The following is a 20,583-nucleotide window of genomic DNA, read 5'->3' as shown; positions in this document are numbered from 1 at the left end:
TGGCAAATTCTTAAAGTGATGGGAGTACCAGACCATCTTACCTGTCTCCTGAGAAACCTGTACGAGGGTCAAGAAGCAACAGTAAGAACCGGACATGGAACAACCGATTGGTTCAAAATTGGGAAAGGAGTACGACAAGGCTGCATATTGTCACCCTGCTTATTTAACTTGTATGCAGAGTACATCATGAGAAACACCGAATTGGATGAATCACAGGTCGGAATTAAGATTGCTGGGAGAATTATCAACAACCTCCGATACGCAGACGATACCCCCTAATGGCAGAAAGCGAAGAGGATTTAAAGAGCCTCTTGTTGAGGGTGAAAGAGGAGAGTGCAAAAGCTGGTTTGAAACTCAACATTAAAAAAACAAAGATCATGGCATCTGGCCCCATCACTTCCTGGCATATAGAAGGGGAAGAAATGGAAGCAGTGACAGATTTTACTTTCTTGGGCTCCAAGATCACCGCAGACAGTGACTGTAGCCATGAAATTAAAAGACGCTTGCTCCTTGGGAGGAAAGCTATGGCAAACCTAGACAGCATAGTAAGAAGCAGAGACATCACCTTGCCGACAACGGTCCGTCTAATCAAAGCTATGGTTTTCCCAGTAGTAATGTATGGCTGTGAGAGCTGGACTATAAGGAAGGCTGAGCGCCGAAGAATTGATGCTTTCGAACTGTGGTGCTGGAGAAGATTCTTACGAGTCCCCTGGACTGCAAGGAGGTCAAATCAGTCCATCCTAAAGGACATCAACCCTGACTACTTATTGGAAGGACAGATACTGAAGCTGAAGCTCAAATATTTTGGCCACCTAATGCGAAGAGAAAACTCTCTGGAAAAGACCCTGATGCTGGGAAAGACTGAAGGCAAAAGGAGAAGGGGACGGCAGAGGATGAGATGGCTAGATAGCATCACCGATGCAATGAATATGAACTTGAGCACGCTCTGGGAGAGAGCGCAGGACAGGAAGGCCTGGCGTGCTATGGTCCATGGGGTCACGAAGAGTCGGACACGACTGAACAACAACAACAACAACAACAAATATTATTATGACTTTACCAAATTTGGTTCCAGGGCATTTTACAAAGTTTTTAAAATATATTGTTTAGAATATTTACATAACTTCACATATTATCTGAGACTGGAGACAAACAGTAGACCAGCTTTTCCCAACCTGGAGCCCTCCAGATGTTTTGGATTACAACTCCCAGGATTCCTGACCATGAGCCATGTTGGCTGGGGCTGATGGGAGATGTAGTCCAAAACCTCTGGAGAGCACCAGGTTGGGGAAGGCTACAGTAGATGATAAGAAAGCTGATAAAAGTGATTTCAGGGAGGCCTAGCTTGTCAAGATGTATGCAAGGATTTCTTATTGCTCTTGTTGTCACTTCTGGTTGAACAGGTTTTGCTATGAAAAACGAACAGTTCAACTACTGCCTCTTTGCCAGAGGCTTAAGTGAGATAAGTGTTCACGCCACTTACATTCTCAAGTGGTACAGACGAGACACAGGTTGACCTCAGTTGTAAACTAGCCACGCAATTTTGGATTTGGATTATCATTAGCTTTTAGCTATGATAGGCTGAATTATGCCTCCATGTTCAGAGATAATATACTTCTAGGCTAGACACAAGAATAAAATTATGAGAGAATAAAAAACACATAAACAGGGAGTCACCAATAGGTATTTAAGAAGTGTCTTGCCTAGTCAAGTTTGTCAGTCTAGCCCAGGAATAGGTAAACTGAAGCTTCCTAAGGATCTGCTTGGAAGTACCGCACTTCTGGGTGGGCCCTAGGAACCTTTCGAAGCAAACAAAGAATTTCCCTTGATGAGAGAGATCTCGGAACACATTAGGAACAATATACTGGTGCAGCTGTCTTGTTTTTGGCTTTACAGCAGCAGCAGATGAACAACTAAGAACATTGCCATCTGTGCTGATCACACCAAAGTTCCATCTAGTCCAGCATTCTGTTCACACAGTGGCCAACAAGCTGTCCATGGGAAACCCACAAGCAGGACATGAATGCAACAACACCTTCCTGCCCATGTTCCCCAGCAACTGGTGTACATAGGCTCACTGCCTCTGGTACTGGAGGTAGCACAGAGCCATCAGGACTAGTAGCCGTTGATAGCCTCTTCCAGGAATTTGTCCACCCTCTTTTTAAAGCCATCCAAATTGGTGGCCATCACTACATCCTGTGGTAGCGAATTCTATAGTTTAACTCTGCGCTGTGTGAAGAAGCCCTTCCTTTTATCTGTCCTGAATCTCCCACCAATCAGCTTCATGGGATGATCCCAGGTTCTAGTATGATGAGGGAGAAAAATATCCACTTTCTCCACTCCATGCATCATTTTGTGCACCTCTACGACTACAGTTCACTCCTACTAAGATGAAATACTTCAAAGTTGATGTTACTACTGGAGTAAATTACTGCAGTTTGAAGGTAGTCGTAAATGTATCTCGAGTATCACAAAGAGAGGTGAGTGAAGCACCTGCTTATAGAGAGGGATCAGGGCCAAACTTGGGGAAGGCCCCTAGTTTAGAACTTAAGTAAACAAATGGGAGTTTGGTTCTGCAGCGTTTCTAAAACGATCGGGACATGTACAGTGCGCTGGTGTAAATAATCTGGCTTTCCATGAGTGGTAATAGTACATGCCAGGTTGGAATACCATTCATGACAAGCAGGAAATGTCATGGTTAGATTTTCACTCTATGGATGTGCAGGGCTCATGTCTGTAAAAAAAAAAAAAGGCTGTTCCAGAGATACCATGGCCAACAGCTTGACTATAAAACCTGCTCCAATATTAAAATCTGTTGCGATATTCAGGGAGAGATTATGTCCAAATCAGAAGAGAAACTGCTCTAAAATCCATGGTTTGGAGCCAAGGATATGCTTCTGGAGGTGTAGATATTAATATTCAGTAACATCTAAGACAGTCCAGCTGTAATCTGCTGCTGATTTTAGGTCATTATGTAATACGGATGCATTTGGATTTGTGTATTTTTTAAAAAAAATCAAACACTCCCATTTTTTTTATGCTGTGTCTGAGCATGTCCTTTTCTTTTCAGTAAGGTGATACTATAGAGAGAAAGCTTGTGTGGTATATAGCGGCCCAGCATAAACTAGCAAAGACACAGGTTTGTCTTTCTCTTCAACAATGAGCTTACTAGATAGCTTTGGGCAAGCTGTTATTTCTCAGCTTCTCAATTGCAAAATGTGGATAAGAATATTGGCCTACTTTACAGGGTGGTTGGAAGGATTGTTCAATTTATGAATGTGACGTGCTTTGAGCACTCTACAGCCTCTTCCTCTGCATTTCTTCTCTGGCTTGTTGAGGATTAAACTTTTGAAAAGCAAATAGCCAGTGTTTCAAGGAAGCATGATGTAGTAGTAATGGGGGACTTCAATTTCCCCGATATTTGTTGGGAGACAAATTCTGCAAAACATGGCCCCTCCAGGAAATTCCTGACTTGTGTGGCAGATAACTTCCTCCTACAGAAAGTAGAGGAAGACAGAAGAAGCCAGTATGGCTTCACAAAAAGCTTAGAGATGACCTGAAAACAAAGAAGTACACATATAGGAAGTGAAAGGAAGGCCAAGCAACAACGGAAGAGTACAGGCAGGTAGCACAGAATTGCAGGGATGGCGTCAGGAAGGCTAAAGCTGAGAACGAGCTGAGGTTAGTGGGGGATGCTAAAAGCAACAAAAAAGCTTTCTTCAGCTACGTGCATAGTAAAATACAGAGGAAAGAAATGGTGGTTCAGCTATTAAATAAGGATGGCAAAATGATAACAGATGACAAAGAAAAGGTAGAAGTGCTCAATTCCTACTTTGGCTCAGTCTTCTCCCAAAAGAGGGTCTATGCCCCCCCCCCCCCCGGCAAAGGTGAAGTACAGGCTGAAGGAGCAGGATTTCAGCTTGAGATCGATAGGCATATGGTCAGGGAACACCAAATTACTTTGAATGAGTTCAAATCCAGGGCCAGATGAACTGCACCTACAGTAATAAAGAAACTGGCAGAAGAACTCTCAGAATCACTATTATCTTTGAGAAATCATGGAGGACGGATGAAGTGCCAGATGACTGGAGGAGGGCTAATGTTGTCCCTATCTTCAAAAAGGGTAAAAAGGAAAAACCTGGGAACTGCAGACCAATCAGTCTGACATCAATCCCTGGGAAAATTCTGGACCAGATTATAAAGCAGTCCATGTGTAAGCACCTTGGAAACAATGCAGTGATTACTTGAAGCCAACATGGATTTGTCAAGAACAACTCCTGCCGGACAAATCTGATCTCATTTTTTGATCAAGTAACCTCCCTTGTGGACTGTGGGAATGCTGTGGACATAATATACCTTGACTTCAGCAAAGCTTTCGACAACGTACCCCATGATATCCTGATAAGCAAACTAGCTTAGCCCCTCTACTCAGTTAGGCCTCATCTGGAGTACTGTGTCCAGTTCTGGGCACCGCACTTTAAGAAGGATGCAGACAAGCTGGAGAGGGTTCAGAGGAGGGCAACAAAGATGATCAGTGGACTGGAAACAAAGCGCTATGAAGAGAGACTGAAAGAACTGGGCATGTTTAGCCTTGAGAAGACTGAGGGGAGATAGGAGAGTGCTTTTCAAGTACTTGAAAGATTGTCACAGAGAGGAAGGCCAGCATCAATTCTCGATCATCCCAGAGTGCAGGACACGGAATAATGGGCTCAAGTGACAGGAAGCCAGATTCTGGCTGACCATTAGGAAAAATGTCCTGACTGTTAGAGCAATACGACAATGGAACCAATTCCCTAGGGAGGTGGTGCGCTCTCCCTTACTGGAGGCATTCAAGATGAGGCTGGACAGCCACCTGTCAGGGATGCTCTGACTTGGATTCCTGCACTGAGCAGGGGGTTGGACCTGATGGCCTTGTAGGCCCCTTCCAACCCTACTATTCTATGACTCTATGATTCTAAATGCAACAACGGAGACCTCTAGTTTTACTATTTGTCATATTATCATAATGTAATAGGAAAACAACCCTTAACTTGAAAAATTAATGGCAAAATCCTATACATGTTTAGACAGAAAAAGTCTGGACTGGCTGGGGTGTAGCTGTAGGACCTTTTTTGTCTAAACATACATAGGATTGCATCTATGGAGTTTATCAGAGTCATCTTATCAAATCACACTAACTTATGGTACTACAGTACTAAAACATTTGGGATTTCCAATAGCAAAACTGCTTTGTCGCCAGAAATATTTCCAACCACAACTTTTTTGTTTGTTTTTGTTTTATTGGCTTTTCGCTAAAGGGTATTACAAAACCAGTTCAGCACTGAACATTCCGTCACCAGTTCTGGGTAGCTAAAATGCTCCATCCTATTAAAAAAAGGAATAAAAATAAAGTTAGTGCACGTACAAAACAATAACACATCTGGGAGAAAGATTCTCTAGCTTAACCCACCTGCTACATTCCAAATTCTATTCCCTCTAGACTTTTGTTTCCACAAGGAAGTAAAATCCTTGTTGAGGAAAATCTAATAAAGGAGCAGGGGAAGAGGGGATTAAGGATGCACTTACAAGGGGACAGGTACCACTGAACTTAGTGGGACTATTGAGTAAAGATACTTAGGATCACACTGCACAGATGAAATCCAATGCAAAATCTGGGAGTAAGTCCTACGGAACATAAGATCCAGTTGCAGAGAATCCTATCTCCAACTGCAAACCTGTGGCCATTTACTTGATAGTCTCATTGAACCAACTTCCAGTAAACATTATAGGATCAGGCTATTGTCTTGTCATGTATTGCTTACACAAAGGAAAGGGCCAGAGGGAACCCAGCACAGGGAATGATAGAAGAGGGCTGAGGAGAGATGCAGAGAGAATGTGATGGAGAAAAGGAGAAAGAGGAACTGGCTGCAATCGACATGCAAGTAAGCCCGGCCGAGTTCAGTGGGGTTTACTCGGGAGTCAACTCGCCTAAGACCGGCCTGCAAGGCTGCAATCCCAACTGCATTTACTTGTGAGTAAGCAACCCACCGCAGTGAAATCAGGGGGGCCTGCTTCCCAACAAACGTGCATCAACCCGTCCTGCGCGGCTGCCGATCAATCCCAGGCTCACTGGCTTGCGAGTAAGCCCCACCGAGCTTAGTCGGCCTCCACTTCCGAATTAACACGCCTCTTGGGATGGGGCTGCGCAACTCCGTGCGTGCGTTTGTTTTACTTACCGGGAGCTTACAATTTCCAGAGGGGTGGGCGTGTTGGTCTGTGGCAGGAAAAACAAGGAGTCTTGTGGCACCTGCAAGGCGAACGCATTTATTTATTCTGTCATAAGCTCTCGTGGACGCCGGCCACTTCATCATATATTATTATTCTTTGCCAGCCCCGCTGGGGGTCTTTTTCGACCTGAAGAGCAGGGTAAAAAAAATCCTTAAAATAACAGTAGTAGTAGTAGTGATACAGCCATTTGGGAGTAAGCCCCGCCGCTGAACTGGGGCGGGGGAGAGGGGAGTTACTCTCGAGTCAACAGGCTCACGTCAGGATCGGGCCTGCAAGCCCCCTCCCTATGCGCGTCTCTTTACCCGGGAGTAAATTCCCCCTGAAATCCCTGGGGATCCACCTTCGCCTCCCTCTCCTTCTCGTCCTTCGAGCACCGTTGCGAGGCCCCGGTGAGGGAGGCGAGAGAAGGGGAGGCTAGGAGGGAAGGGAGGCCCCGAGGCTCCAGCGCCGACGGTGGCGGCTCCCCTTACGGGGCGACTGGCTGGCGGGGCCCGGCGTGCTCCGCCCCGGGGAGGCCGGACCAGGAAGCGCGTGCGGCCGGCCGGGGGGCTGCTGAAGCGGCGGCGGCCTAAGCGGTAAGAGCGCGGGGAGAGAGCCAGGCAGGGCTGGCGTGTCTGTGTCCGCCGCCTGCAAGGCCCGGCTAGGCCCGGCCGCCCGCCCGCCCGCCGTGGGGTAGGCAAGGATGGCGTGTGGAGAAATCGGAGATGGCGGGAGGCAGAGCGGCCGAAGGGTCCGAGGGAAGATCTCCATGATACGAGGGACGGCGGGCGGGCAGGGCGGTGTCCGGAGCTGCACGCCGAATTATTGGGGGCCGTGGGGAGGGAAGGCAGCCGAGGCCTGGCTGCTGTGGGCGGAGGGCGGCCCCCGCAAGCCAGGAGGGCGAGGGGAGGTGGGCCGCGATGGTCGCCGCGGGTCGCGAGGGCGGCGCGCGGAGCCGAGGCCTGCTGCTGTGGAGTGGGCCGGGTTGCTTGCGCTGTGGGGCGAGGAGGAGCCGGGGCCCCTGCGTGGGCTCCCTGAGGTGGGGATGAAGGGCAGCTGCGAAGCACCCCGCGGGGGGCAGGCGGGCTGTGGGGCTGGGGCGCGGCGCGCGCAGGCCTGCCCCCGAGGAGTGGGCTGGGCTGGGCTGTGGGGGTGTGTGTGTGAAGGGGGCATTTTTATATGGGCTAAGGGGGGAGGCCTATGGGGTGCGTGGAAGAAGGGCGCAGCGCAAAAGCATATGGGGCGGGTCAGAAGGCTGGGCGAGGGCCTGGAGGTCGTGGGCCGCAGAGGCTTGTCCCTGTGGGGTGGGCTGGGCAGTGAGGGGTGAAGGGGGTGTTAATGGGCCAAAGGAGCCCTGTCTCTTCTTGGGTGGGGGGCAGCTCTGTGTGGGGCTGTGGGAAGCGGAGGCCTGGCCCTGCTGGGCTGGGCTGGACTGTGGTGATGGTCTCGATCTAATGTGAGAAGGGGCTTGACTGGTGGTGGATGAAGGAGGCTCTGCTTGGGATTAGGCTCAGGGAAGTAGCCGACACCTACCTATGGTTTGGGGCAGACTTCCCCAACCTGGTGCTCTCCAGTTGTGTGGGACTACAGCTCCCATCACCCAGCTGGGATGATGTGAGGTGTCGTCCTACACATCTGGAGGGTTGCTGTGTTGGGGAAAGGCTGGTTTGGGGTATCTGTGTGGAATGATGGAGCTTATGAGGGGGGAGGAGTAGGAAAAAGGGTCCATGAAGGGTACAGTGGCCAGAACTGTATGGAAAGCATTAAAGGAGTGGTGGTCTTTGGTGGGGCTGCACTGAGGGAAGTGAAGGCCCATCTCTGTGGTTTGGGGGAGTGTGGGTCAGGCCTCTCTGTAGAAGGAAATGTTATCAGGTGGAATGGAGGGGGAAGAGAAGGTCAGCTCTGTGTGTGTGTTTAAAAAAGTACTGGGGTGGTGGTGGCTTTATTTGAGGCTGGGCTCTGGGAAGCAGCAACATATCTATGGGGCCCATCTGTGCTGGTGAGGGGTGTGTTAGGGTTATGAACTAGGGAGACAGAGCCTTTCTATGGGGTGTACAATAGTGGGAGCTGTGCACCATATTGAGCTGAGGGAAGTGGAAGTGTATAGAGGGCAAATATAGATTGACGGGATGGGTAACTTCATATCAGGGGAACAGGTAGTTCCAGGCGATAATGGGGGGAAAAGGGGGACCATGCAGATATGTGATGAACTGGTTTGAGGGAAGGAGAGATTTATTTGTTGAGCCCCTGTGAGTTTTGGGAAGACCCAGTGTGGTGTAAAGTGTTGAACTTGGATCATGGAGATGGGTTCAAATCCTCACTCAGGCATGAAACTTGAGTGGCCTTGAGCTTCTCACCACCTCTTAAGCCTACCTAGCACAATATTGGCCTAGCTGCCAGTATTTAATAAAAAAAAACCATATACCTATCATGATGGTCTAACTTACCTCACAGCAATACTGGAAAGAAAAAATGGTAAAAAACAACACCAACACCCAGATATACTATCCTGAGCTCCCTGGAGAATTAGTTTTATTATTTATTTATATTATGTTAGTATTTACTTATTATTTTTATCTTGGCCTTCAGTAAAATAATCAAGGTGGCTTACTCAATCTCTGTTACAATAATGGTATATAAGAACAGCAAAATCTGCAAGAGCAGCATAAAAACATCAGATGAAATAAAACCAGTAAAATTAGATTTAAAAGCTTGGGAAAATAAAAAAAAGACTTTGTCTGTCACTGAAATGACATCAAAAGTAGGTGTCAGGCAAGTCTTTCTGGGGAGTGCATTCTGCAAATGGAGCACTGTAACAAAAAGACTCTCCCCCAAGCAAAAATCCACTGAACAGTAGGTGGCAGGACAGCAGAATACAAATGTAATACAAATATATGATGACATGATGAGGAGCTGTATATGGGATGAGCGATCTGTTCATTGGGAAGAAACAAGAGGAATAGTGGGATGTATTTCTGTTTCTATCTTGTTTTCTTCCAAGGCTCTAAAGTAATATAAAGTAATGTAAAAATAGTATTCTATGACTGCTTAGCCTCAGCCATTAAAAGTGAACTCAAACAAAAAAGTCTTAAAACATTTCTGGAAGATGAACAGGTTTGGAGTTTGACTGACCTTGGGGGAAGGGATCAAATATGGAATAAAAATAGGAAACTCTCTGTTTAGGAAGAAGTGGTTGAATTTCAGTTCCAGCCACCATGCAGCTTGACGCTACTAGGCCATGTCTTCCAAAAGATTAAAAGGCAGCTGCATCACACTGCAAAGTGAGTGGGGTTGCAGTTGTACCAATATGGGACAACTTGTGTTTAGCTTTCACCAGCTACCTCTGTTCCCTCCCCACATCCCCATGAATCCCTCTCCAGTCTTCACTAAGAATGGCTTATATTACTGTAGACAGAAGAAAATAATCATTTTGGTATATTTGATAAAATGTCTACTGTGATTAATCATCTTCCAGTGCTGTTCTTAGTATCAAGGACTTATTAAGCTGTGACCTGGTTCGTACATAACGACAACCCAGAGTATGGGGTTGAATATGGGTTGCCATTGAAATGTGGGTTGTTGTTGAATCATGGGTTGTTGTTACGTGTGAACCCTGCACTATGGTTTAACTATGGGTTGTTAATCACCAACCCAGGAAGAGGTTGTTTTGTTGTTGGGTTGTGAACTCTACATTGTTTGTGGTTAACAGCCCATAGTTAAACAATAGTGCAGTGTTTGCAGGTAATGACAGCCCATGATTCAAAGACAGCCCGTACTCAGCCCATACTCTGGGTTGTTGTTACATGTGAACCAGGCCGTTGTTTACCTATGGGAATGAATGCACAGATGAGCTCTGACTGATATGGTAGTTGAGTGTGCTAAAGCATCATGGGACACTTCCTAACTTTTTGAGAAGTTGGTTGGTTAAGTGTGCCCCAGCATGGTGCTCTTCTGCATGATTTTAATTTTAAAGATTCAGCGCTTTTTCTTCCATTTATTTAAAATATTTATGTACTACATATCAGGGTGGTGTTTGAACTTCAGTGGGTGTATTTGTTTGATTGGGGTGTTTATTAAGAAAGAAGATAAGTAGTTCTCCATCAGCAGCGCATGTTGCAGATGTACAATGGTGATCCAGGTGTTTTGTAAAGGATGGGAACAGGTGATGGTTTTGCCTGCGGGTGAATTTTATTATTTACTTCAGTGTCCCTGGAGTTCTGCAATTTGGACCCTGAGGTCCCAGAACGGAGCTTACTAGAATATGCCAGTAACCATTCCCTACACATTCATACAGCAAAAAGACTGGATAGAGGAGCGTTTTGTTACCTTTTGAGTTCAAGAAATGCATTGAGAAACATGGCATTTTAGGGGATAATGATAAATATGCAAATGAGAATATCGTAATTTCCGGTACAGAGCTTGAAGACAAAATTGGAAGACCAGGGGAGAAGGGAAACATGTATTCAGAAGAGCAAGAAAATCTCAGGATCAAAAAAGTAGCTGGAATTTCCACCAACTATTAAATTGCCTTTCAAAGTATATTGTATTCCAAGGTGTGTAACTATAATTATTGCATGGACTTTGAGGAATAGATTTTGCTAAGCTATGTTAAACTAAAGGTAGAGCATAGACCTGTTTTGCATCTGGTCTTTTTAAATGGAGAAATAAATACAAATGTGTGTTTCAGAACTTACCACAGCTGTGGGTGAATTGTAAAAGCATTTCTGTGCCAAGTTAATAAAAAAAATTAGTTTATCCATGTATCACAGAAAATGCATTGGTTGGTTTTATGCTACCTGGGAATAAGAAGACAGACTAGATTTTTAAAAATTATGATGTTAAGTATCTTTCTTTAACCATCGATAACAAGCTTTTCAAAAATAAGGATATTTATCTTGTGCTGTTTACACATTCTCTTGTTTCCAATAAGCTCAGTTATATGCAGAAGCTTTTTGTCAAATACCCAGTGATTAGAATTATTAAGCTATGTTGATATTTCCAGTTGCAGAGGGCTAAATGTTTGGAAAATAGACGTTTGTTATACAAGTTGTTTTAGAAGTGCTTATTAAATATTTCTGTACCAGCGCAGTTCAAAGTAGTTTATATCACATTTAAAAAAGTGAGTGAGGTGAACTACGTTTAATTGCTTTCATAGCTGTTGGAGATTCACAGTGCAATCCTATGTATGTCTACTCAAAATTAAGTCCTATTGATGTTGATGGGGCTTACTCCCAGGTAAGTTGGTAGAGCATTGCAGCCTTCAGGGTGCTATCTTAAACACAATTTCTTGGGAGTAAGTGGTTAAGATGCTGAACTGCAGACCGGAAGGTCAGCAGGATAGCAGTTCGAGACCCGAGTGCCGCGTGACGGAGTGAGTTCCCGTCTTCAGTCCCAGCTCCTGCCAACCTAGCAGTTCGAAAGCAAGAAATTGCAAGTACATAAATAGGTACCGCTTTGGCGGGAAAGGTAATAGCGTTCCATGCACCTTGGTGTTCAGTCGTGCTGGCCACATGACCACGGAAGCGTCTTTGGACAACGCTGGCTCTTTGGCTTAGAAATGGAGATGAGCACCGCACCCTGGAGTCGGACACGACAGGTTGGGGACACCTTTACCTTTTTTTTTTAAAGATGTAGTGTGTTTAAGATTGCACCCTTAAGGCTGCAATGCTGTACCCACTTACCTGGGAGTAAGCCTCTTTGAACTCAGTGGAACTTACTTCTGAGAAAACATGCCTAGGATTGTGCTGTTAAGTTTTTTTAAAAAATCTTATTCCGTTGTTTAGAATCTTTCAAATCCATTGTTGGCTGACACTCTGTGACATACATAGTGATTTATTTACTTGTGATATATTTTTTAGCTGCAAATGCATTTTTTGTTTTTATTATTTATAGGCACTTTTTGCTGAGAGTTTGGATTTAATTTCAGGCCCTTATTACAATACACACTATGAGGTGGGTTAAGCAATCTTCCCCACCTTTACTTTAGGACGACTGCATATTATTTTAAATAAAAAAATAGTGATTAGAATGAAGGTAATATTTAAAACAACAACAACAAAGTGTGCAGTCTTATGTACAGTTATTTTGCAGTGAGTCCCATTGAAATGACAGGAACTTCTGAGTTAACATTCATTTGGTCAAGCTATGAAAGCAAACCGTTTCAGGTTAAAAGGTTTAACCAAAGGTGTTTAAGAACCTTACTTTAATTCAGAAAATAGTGTGTTCCAGCTTTCAAAAGTCCAGCCTGAAAAATGGATAGCATAAATAGCAGCTGTTCTTATTGTCACCTTTTAGAACCGAGTACATTTTTGTATGGTGTTCCATACAGACAGCTGTTCCTGGTAACCATGTAAGATATAAGGATCGTGTTTTATTTGCTCTTCAGCATAACCCTACCCTTTTAATTGTTTTTCTAAAGGGCATTTGGACGCCATGACAGTTACTCTAGTATGCGATCCCTCGGAAGCTATGGAGCTCTGTGCTTCTCAGCAACTCTATCTTAAGCCAGTAGCGAAATTGACAATCAGTGTGGTGCTTCCAGAACACACCGGATCTACCCGGGCATTCTCTAAGTGGGAAGTGATGGACAAGCTGAAGAATATGATTTGTCCAGACCAGTTCACCAGTGTTAAGGTTTCAAAGAGCGCTAAGGGTTTCATTCGGTTTGAGGGAGAGGCAGAAACCAAGCGTTTGGTCTGTAGCCTTAAGGAAAAGCTCCATGGCAAGATGATAAAACTGAATGGTTTTAAAGATGACTTGCAAGTGGTTGCTACTGAGGTGCTGCCTGATTTCCCAACTCCTCAGGAGTTGGAGCCCAATTTGAACGATAGAGAAGTGCTGGAGGAAGACTTTGCTGAGCAAAGCAAGGATATTCCTGACTGCATCCATTTGGAAGGATTGCCATGCAAATGGTTTGCATTAAAAGGCTCAGATAGTGAAACACCAAGTGAAGAAGTCTTGAGAGCAGTATTTGAAAGTTTTGGGAAGATCAAGAACATAGATATCCCCATGCTTGATCCGTATAGGGAAGAAATGGTGGGAGGAAGCATGAATAATTTCACTTTTCGTGGCCTGCGGACATTTGAAGCTTTTGTCCAGTACCAAGAGTTCACCTCTTTTTCAAAGGCTATGGAGACACTTAAGGGAATGAAGCTTATGTTTAAAGGGGATGATGGAAAAGCTCTTGCGTGTAACATCAAGGTAAGAAGTATCACACAGGGCTAGCCATTATTAGCCTGTTGCTGCAAAAATAACCAAGACTTGTGATATTGGAGACTGATAGATTTATTCTGGCATAAGCATTTGTGGACTAAGTCCACTTCATCAGTCCTATTTCCATCTAATGGTGGGCTCTAATTCACAAAAGCTTATGCCACAGTAAGGGTGCTTCCAGATGGAGGGTTTGTAGAATTAACAATCAAAAGACATTGTGTAGCTGTCCTGCCTTTTCCTCTTTAATTTTGTGTGTGTGTGGAAAGAAAAAAGGCGGAAGTGCTGGGGAAACAGGGAGGGGTAGAAGTTGAAGATGACATCATCTGGGTCTCCTGTAAAAGTCCATGAACAAGGCAAGGTGATTGCATGACAAAAGCCTCATCTAGAAGCACCCTGTATCTGTCAGCCTTGCTGTTGGCACTAGACTTCATCATTATCACATAGGGTGTCTCTCTTATGCTACTGCATGATTTGAGCTGCATTTGGTCTTCCTTGTGTAGGGTTGCTGCTTGTATTATGAATCTTCCTGTAGAATGTGATTTTTATTTGTCCACCTAATCGGTACATCTTTCAATATTTCCATGTTTTGTATTTAATGTATGACTATCTTGTCTATGAGAAATAAGCAAACTCTTTTATAATTTGGAATTATTTTTCTGCTTCCTTTTTTGGATATAACATTTTATTATTACTGGCTATAAATTTTTTTTTTTTGAAAAAGGGCTTATGAATAGTTCTACAGGAATTCTTAAGACTGCAATCTGATACATCTCTACTAATAAGCTAAGTCCCACTGAGTTCCATAGGGCTTACTTTCAGGTTAGTGGGTATAAGATTGCAGCCTTAAGGAGGTTCCACTTTGTTCACTTGTATATGGTCTGAGTTACCTGGATTTTAAAATTTCTTTTCATGTATGTGGTTTAGTTACATGGACAGCTTTTGAGTGAGGATTTCAGTCCTGTCATGTAACTAATCTGGAAAACAAGTTTTTGGGGGTTAAGTTTTATTTAATCAAATTTCAACAGTGCAGTTTTGAATGATTAAGAGCTATGGCAGGAGAATACCTAAAGATTCCTAGTTCTCCTTTTTTAAAAGCAGGAGGAAATAACCGCTGCTTTTCAAAGCCTTGGCTGTAACCCATAGGTACCTTCACATCATACCTTCATCCTTTTTTAGCCGCTATCCCAACTGAACCTTTAAATCACCTTTTAAACTCCCTTGCCCCCAAAGTAGAAGGTTGCAGCTTGGCACAGGGAGTAGCTGGAATGGGAGCATGCTACTGTTTGCGTTCATGCTGGGTCATGATCGCTACCAGTTACTTCTTGGTGGTGCAATATAATCCTTATTTTGTTGCAGGGGGCTGGATTTGAGTGTGTTTGAGTGGAACCATGTAGAAGAAGAATATGAATCTCCCTGCCATCAACGTTCATACTATCTGTGTTGGACTGCATAGCAGGGGCTTTACTCCTGTATTGGAGATAGTTGAGCCAAAGTGGCTTGGAGACTTTCCTAGTGCTATAAGGCTCTCTGTGTGTGACGTTGAGGTTGGCTCTGCAGGCTTTGTGGGTTTTATCTGCTTGAGTGAGCAATTCCACATTTTTGTTCTCTTTATTTTGAAACAGGTGACGCCTGATACTACCAGTCATTTCAGTGAGAGTGCTATAAATCAGAGAAACCTGGAAAGATTAACACTGCAAGGGCTAGAACAAGAAAGAAAGAGGGAGGAAAGCAGAGGGAAAAAAGGGACGGAAAGGTGAGGAACTTAATTTTTTAAAGTTCGACCATGCTCTATTAGTGAGAGAAAATGAGAGGAGTGTGTTCACTGCTGTATGGACTTGGTACTTAAAAACAAAACGAAATTTTGCATCCAGGCAATTCAAATTGTGCACCAAGATCAGCTGAATTCTGTAACCTATATAAATGTATGCAAACTGAGCATATTTGCATAATTTTTCCTACATTGCCATTTTTATTACTTTTGCATACTTCGTTCTGGTTTTGCTGGTCATGGGGAGGTCCAATAAATTCTGAAAACTTGCTCCCAACTGCTGGAAATCTTACTTAGGGAGCAATCTTATGGCCCCTAGACAGCATCTAAGGGGCCATAAGACACTTGAGATTCCCAAATCTGAGGCTGGAGAAAGTGTTCTGACCTCGGAGGGGGGAATCTGTGCTCTGACTCCTTTCCCCCTCCCCCTTGCAGCTGGCATGGAAAGAACCGTACCAGCTGCCTGTCCAAGGTCAGGAACACAACCTTGGAGAGGGGGGAAAAGGGGTGTTTTGGTGGGCGGGCAAGGGAGGAGACTGGAGAGGCCAGGATATGAGCTACCCTGAGGTCTCTCCAGCTTCCTTTCATCCCCCTCCAAAATGCTTTCACTAGACGGGCTGAAAAACCTGTCTAGGGAAAATGTAGGGTGGGAGGACAGGGAGGTGATTGCTTCCACTGCTCCTCCTGCTCTGCACTAGATGATCATAAGCCTCTGAGTTCAGAGGCTTATGATCATTGAGGGTAAAACAGTAGGAGTGCGCCCTCAGACACTTTTCTGTCTCCTGAAATTTCAGCTGGCCTTGTTCATATATTCAACCATATTTTCACTGCAGTGAGCACTAGAACCTTTTACAAAATAATAAATGAAAGCTGAGAATCTCAGGAAGCTGAATTTTGAACCCAGTACCAGATTTGGTGCCCCTGTAGCATACACACAGCCCTGAATATATTATACTGCAGTGGACTTCAGGTAAGAGCAACTGAGAAAGCTGAGGGACTTCAAACTGAAGGTTACAAACTTTGACCAAACCATGATCTCTGTCTCTGTCTCACACACATGACATCCACAGCTGTTTGTATTTATAGGTATGAGGTAAAGGTATCTAAAATATGGGAGGAAATAGTAGAGAGATTTGAACAATACTGTACTAAGGGTGATTTGGGCTGTAAGGTTACCATCTGACCACTTTTGAACGGTCATAGGAACATAGGAAGGTGCCTTATACTGAGTTCGACTATTGGTCCAGTTTAGTATTGTCAACGCTGACTGGCAGTGGCTCTCCAGGGTTTCAGGCAGGAGTTTTTCCAGCCCTGTCTACAGATGTCGGGGGTGGAATTTGGGATCTTCTGTATGCAAAGCATGTGCTTTACCACTGAGCTGTGGCCCCTCCTTTGTCTAGTATTCAAAACATGTTTTTTATCAGGTAGCCAGAAAACTCCAAATTGCATCCTGTTCCTGGCCTTCTTGATTCTACCTTAGGTCTGCCCAGGGGAACCTAACAGGTGTTAAAAAGAGGGCCTTCATGCCATGTTAACTGTTGGACATATGGCTGTAGAAATGATTAAAAATTACTGTAGGAGCTTAGCTCTGCTGTATTATTCAGAGTGGCTTCTACTTAGAAGTTAACGAGCTGGCCCTTGCCTTTAGTGAAAGGGCAATAATTCCTTGCCTTCTTTGATAAAAGATAGTGCTAATCAGTGGTTGGGTTGGAAATAGGCTGAGAATGAACTGCAGGAGCATACTGTTGAAGATCTTGTTTTCAGTTCATTTGTTTCTCAATTGCTGCAGTTCTGTAAGGTAGTATTATGTCTACCCTGAAGTAAAATTAATTTCCAAGAAAGATCATGATGCAGCTCAGGCTCCAGGGTTGGCTGTTGAGTCGAAACGTAAGTGCGTGTCACTACTTGTTTTCTCAGCCTTCCTTAGCCCTCCAGAGGGCTTCTTCAATGCCAAAGTACACCTGAGCACCGAGTACACCTGAGCACATATATTTTAATTCTGTGGGGAGTCCTGGGCTCCACCCACTGAGTTGTGTTTGGAACAAAAGTTGTTATGTTAAAGACAGAAATGGTAACCCTAGATTTGTGAACCTCTCAACCAGTTCAGCACTCGCAGGATTTTATTTTCTCACCCTTCTTCAAGCCATTGGCCTTTGTACATAAAATGTAGATCCTTTAGCCCTGGGATTTCCTAGTGACCACACAAGATTGTGTTAGTTGCATACCATTATCACTTCCTAGGAAATTAAAATAGATTTGCAAAATAATTGTCTTCCCACAAGTAGCAGCACAGTTTATATTCTTCGGGACAGGAATGGTTCTGATCCTTTCACAATCCCAACTGCAGTGTTTTCCAGACTTCTGAGAACTGTAGCAAACAGTCTCTGAATTAAAACTGGAGGCACACTTCACTCTTGGTTCCAAAAAGGTTTACTTTCAGAGTTACACATAAAACAAAGCAGGCTGTTTTATAACAACTTGCCTATTGAAGATATCTGGGGGTCTCAAGATCTTTCCCTCAGGTTTGTGCATTTTTTGGTTAGGCCTAATAAAGGTATTGTTTGACTGTGGGTTTTGGTACTTCTAGAGCACAGGTGCACAACCTTTTTGGCCCCAGGGGCTGCATTGGGTGTCTGCTGGGGAGTCGGGGACTGCACACTCATGGACATCCACATACATTCACATACAGTTCATATGTGCACGCACACACACACACTGTGCTTATCTTGCATACATTCTAATATATTTTTTAAAAACCTTCAGTTTAAGATGGGGGTGGGTAACTTGTGCTGCATTCTCTAGGGTGTAATCTGTCAGGGCTTGGGGTCCCCCTTGGCTTCCCTTGCATACACAAACTCCCCCCACTTCCATTCACATCCACTCACTTCTCCCCCCCACTTACTCATACACATACACACCTGCTCACACAGCTTTAACCCTTCCTGTTGCTGCTGGAGGGGGAAAAATGCTCTAGGAATGGGCTTTTATGTTTCCTGCCCAAAAGCCTCTTTCCTAGGGTGTCTTAGAAAGCAGGCAGGAACCTTCAAGCACAGTTTCCTTGGATGCTGTATGAATGAGGCTTCTATGGCAGAAACCTAGAGCATGTTTCCCCCCGCCCCCCGGTTGGTGGCATATACTGGGGTTCTTGGGCGGCCACCAGAGCATGCTTGGGGGACCACCCACAGGCTGCATTCTTGCATCCTTGTTTTAGAGTGTGAAAGTTAGAATTACCTGCCTTTAGAGGAGCCCACACTGTGATGCTGCATGAATCTCTTGTCTGGGTGTACCTCCTGACTGGAAGAAGGCACATCCAGAGCAGTGACTCATGCACAGACACAACATACAGCCTCTTCTGAGAGCAGAAATTCTGCGCCAAGTGATGGAATGCATAGACATGGCAGCATTACTTGTCCATATGAGTGGCTGAATAGGAAAACATAAGACCCTGTGCATTGTACACAGATGCTGCAGGCAGCCTCCTCTGTATGTGTGTAGTTCTGAGCTCACAGGGGCTCCTTGTTATTTCATTTATCATAGTATACTAACAGTTCTCATGCAGCAGGCAGTTTGTAAATTACTGTCTTGCTAAATCTGAAGCAACCATTTATTTTATTTCTGCCCTACCTTTCTCTGTAGAGCTCAGCAGCTTTCAGTGCTAGAACTGCATCCTCTGCCTTCAGCCCGTTTTCTGGGCTAGAGAGTAACTTGGAACATAGGATGGTTGGCTGCAGCTTAGAGTTTAAGATTTTAACTGAATACAGAGGGAGACGATTGGGTCTCTAGCTCTCACTGGAAAAAGAACCCGAAGGAATGTGTTCTAGTCCTATTGAAAGGAACGGGGCTTAACATGCAAATAACTGTGAGTTATATTGCAGCCACTGTGTGTGTTTTAGATGTAATATCATCATATAATAACATTTTAGTAGTGTAAGATGTTTGAAGAGAGAGGCTGACTTTACCTTAAAACATACTGCATCTCTTTGGAAATATGTTAAGTGTTACATATATATATATATATAGAGAGAGAGAGAGAGAGAGAGCGCGCGTGCGAGCGCACACTTCGGCTATTGGGTGGTATAGAAATGAAATAAATAAATATAAAATACACATTTCTAGGAGATGTTGCCTCTTGTTTGTAATAGCAACTAGATCCCAAGAGTGGACATCCTTCCTTTTAGCACCATAAAGTCTTTCCTCCTACCCTCCAAGGGTTAAAAATGTGAAATGATTTTTTCATCTCAATTGTCCCATATTAATAATTGCCTAGAAAAAGACGCGATGATGATGAAAAAAAAGTTGGAGAAGGAAAGAGGAAGTCTAAGATCAAGAGACGGGAAAAAAGACAGATAGATCGGGATGAAAAACGCCCAAGAAAGCAACAGAAGGTAACAGCTGGAGAAGAGCTGTGGCCAGAGAATATGCCTGAATGGGAAGAGAGGAAATACCTTCTAGCTCAGAGAAGAGTGGAGTCTATCAGGCTGCTTACAGTGCTGTTAAGCCAAATAAAAGTAAGAATATTTTATAAAAATATTCTAAAGGTGTTTTTTTTAATGTAGTAGGGTGTGGAGAACTCTCTGTAGGTATATGTAAGGAGACACTTTGCCACAAGTGGGCAGCAGGTCTCAATTTCCACATCCAAGCTGCTCTGGATTTTGATGGGCTGGACTATGTGTGCTGTGTGAGATGGGAGGAGGAAGAGTTACATGTTCAGTTGAAGTGAATTGAAAGACCTAGCAACTCCTTGCCAAGTTCTGGGGCCTTTTGTTCATCTCTCCTTTTCACCCTGTGATAAATGATCATACGAACGTTTGTGGATGGGGTTTCTACTTCCATAGCATAGAGCAGCCTTTCTGACCCTTGTGTGCTCCTGATGTGTTAGAAGCAACTCCCATCATTTCCAGCCAGGAGGGCACTAGTTAGGGAAGGCTGGCTTAGGGGAACCCATTACCCTGTGAATGATTTAAGGTAGTGAGGCTAAAACTCCATAGTAAGGTGAAGATGCAGGTCATCTTGGGTATTGCCCTCAGGCAAGTGGCGTTCATTTATAATCATTCTGTGCTCTGCAAACAGCAAAATTGCAGCCTTTAAGGTACAAGCCCACTTGCTTTCTGTGATTTCATGAGCTGTTTAAAATGTCCTTTAAAGTAAATTAGCAATAAAAAGTTCTTCCTTTATGGAGAAATGGACTGACTGAAAAATCAGCCCCCAGAGACAGGTCTACAATGAGGGAAGCTTGTGTGTGTATCCTCAGGCACTATAATTGGGGTCCTGTTAAGGATCTTGGGGGGAAGACAGATCTGGCCCAAAGGCCACAATCCACAGGGAAGTTCTCCTGCATGAGCCCCTTTGGGGTAGGG

General features: G+C 44.3%; 1 protein-coding gene and 1 long non-coding RNA gene across 11 annotated transcripts in view; one reads left to right on the top strand and one right to left on the bottom strand.

Annotated features, from left to right (window-relative positions):
- Positions 1-20,583, top strand: part of LOC146338430 (A-kinase anchor protein 17B-like) — a 29,190-nt gene that overhangs the window by 2,752 nt on the left and 5,855 nt on the right. For 2 of the 10 annotated variants that reach the window (XM_084813752.1, XM_084813742.1), the window contains exons 2-4: positions 12,665-13,446; positions 15,081-15,211; positions 19,494-19,734. In XM_084813752.1, the coding sequence (XP_084669878.1) occupies positions 12,665-13,446; positions 15,081-15,211; positions 19,494-19,734 (1,154 nt within the window). Of the gene's footprint in view, positions 1-6,194; positions 6,406-6,777; positions 6,998-7,095; positions 7,286-10,662; positions 10,800-12,664; positions 13,447-15,080; positions 15,212-19,493; positions 19,735-20,583 lie in introns of those variants that run through there. The other 8 variants (XM_084813747.1, XM_084813743.1, XM_084813744.1 and 5 more) reach the window with 8 other exon arrangements.
- On the bottom strand, positions 5,275-6,775 carry LOC146338431 (uncharacterized). The gene is made up of 3 exons (XR_014784805.1): positions 6,570-6,775; positions 6,216-6,393; positions 5,275-5,364 (listed from the first exon to the last, which is right to left on the bottom strand). It is a non-coding gene; the product is annotated as an uncharacterized LOC146338431 (long non-coding RNA).

The sequence above is a fragment of the Heloderma suspectum genome, chromosome 9 (genome assembly GCF_057233095.1).
Source record: "Heloderma suspectum isolate Gila_16-S chromosome 9, 16-S_ref, whole genome shotgun sequence".
Classification (NCBI taxonomy): Eukaryota; Metazoa; Chordata; class Lepidosauria; order Squamata; family Helodermatidae; genus Heloderma; species Heloderma suspectum.
This window is presented reverse-complemented; position numbering and strand designations above follow the sequence as displayed.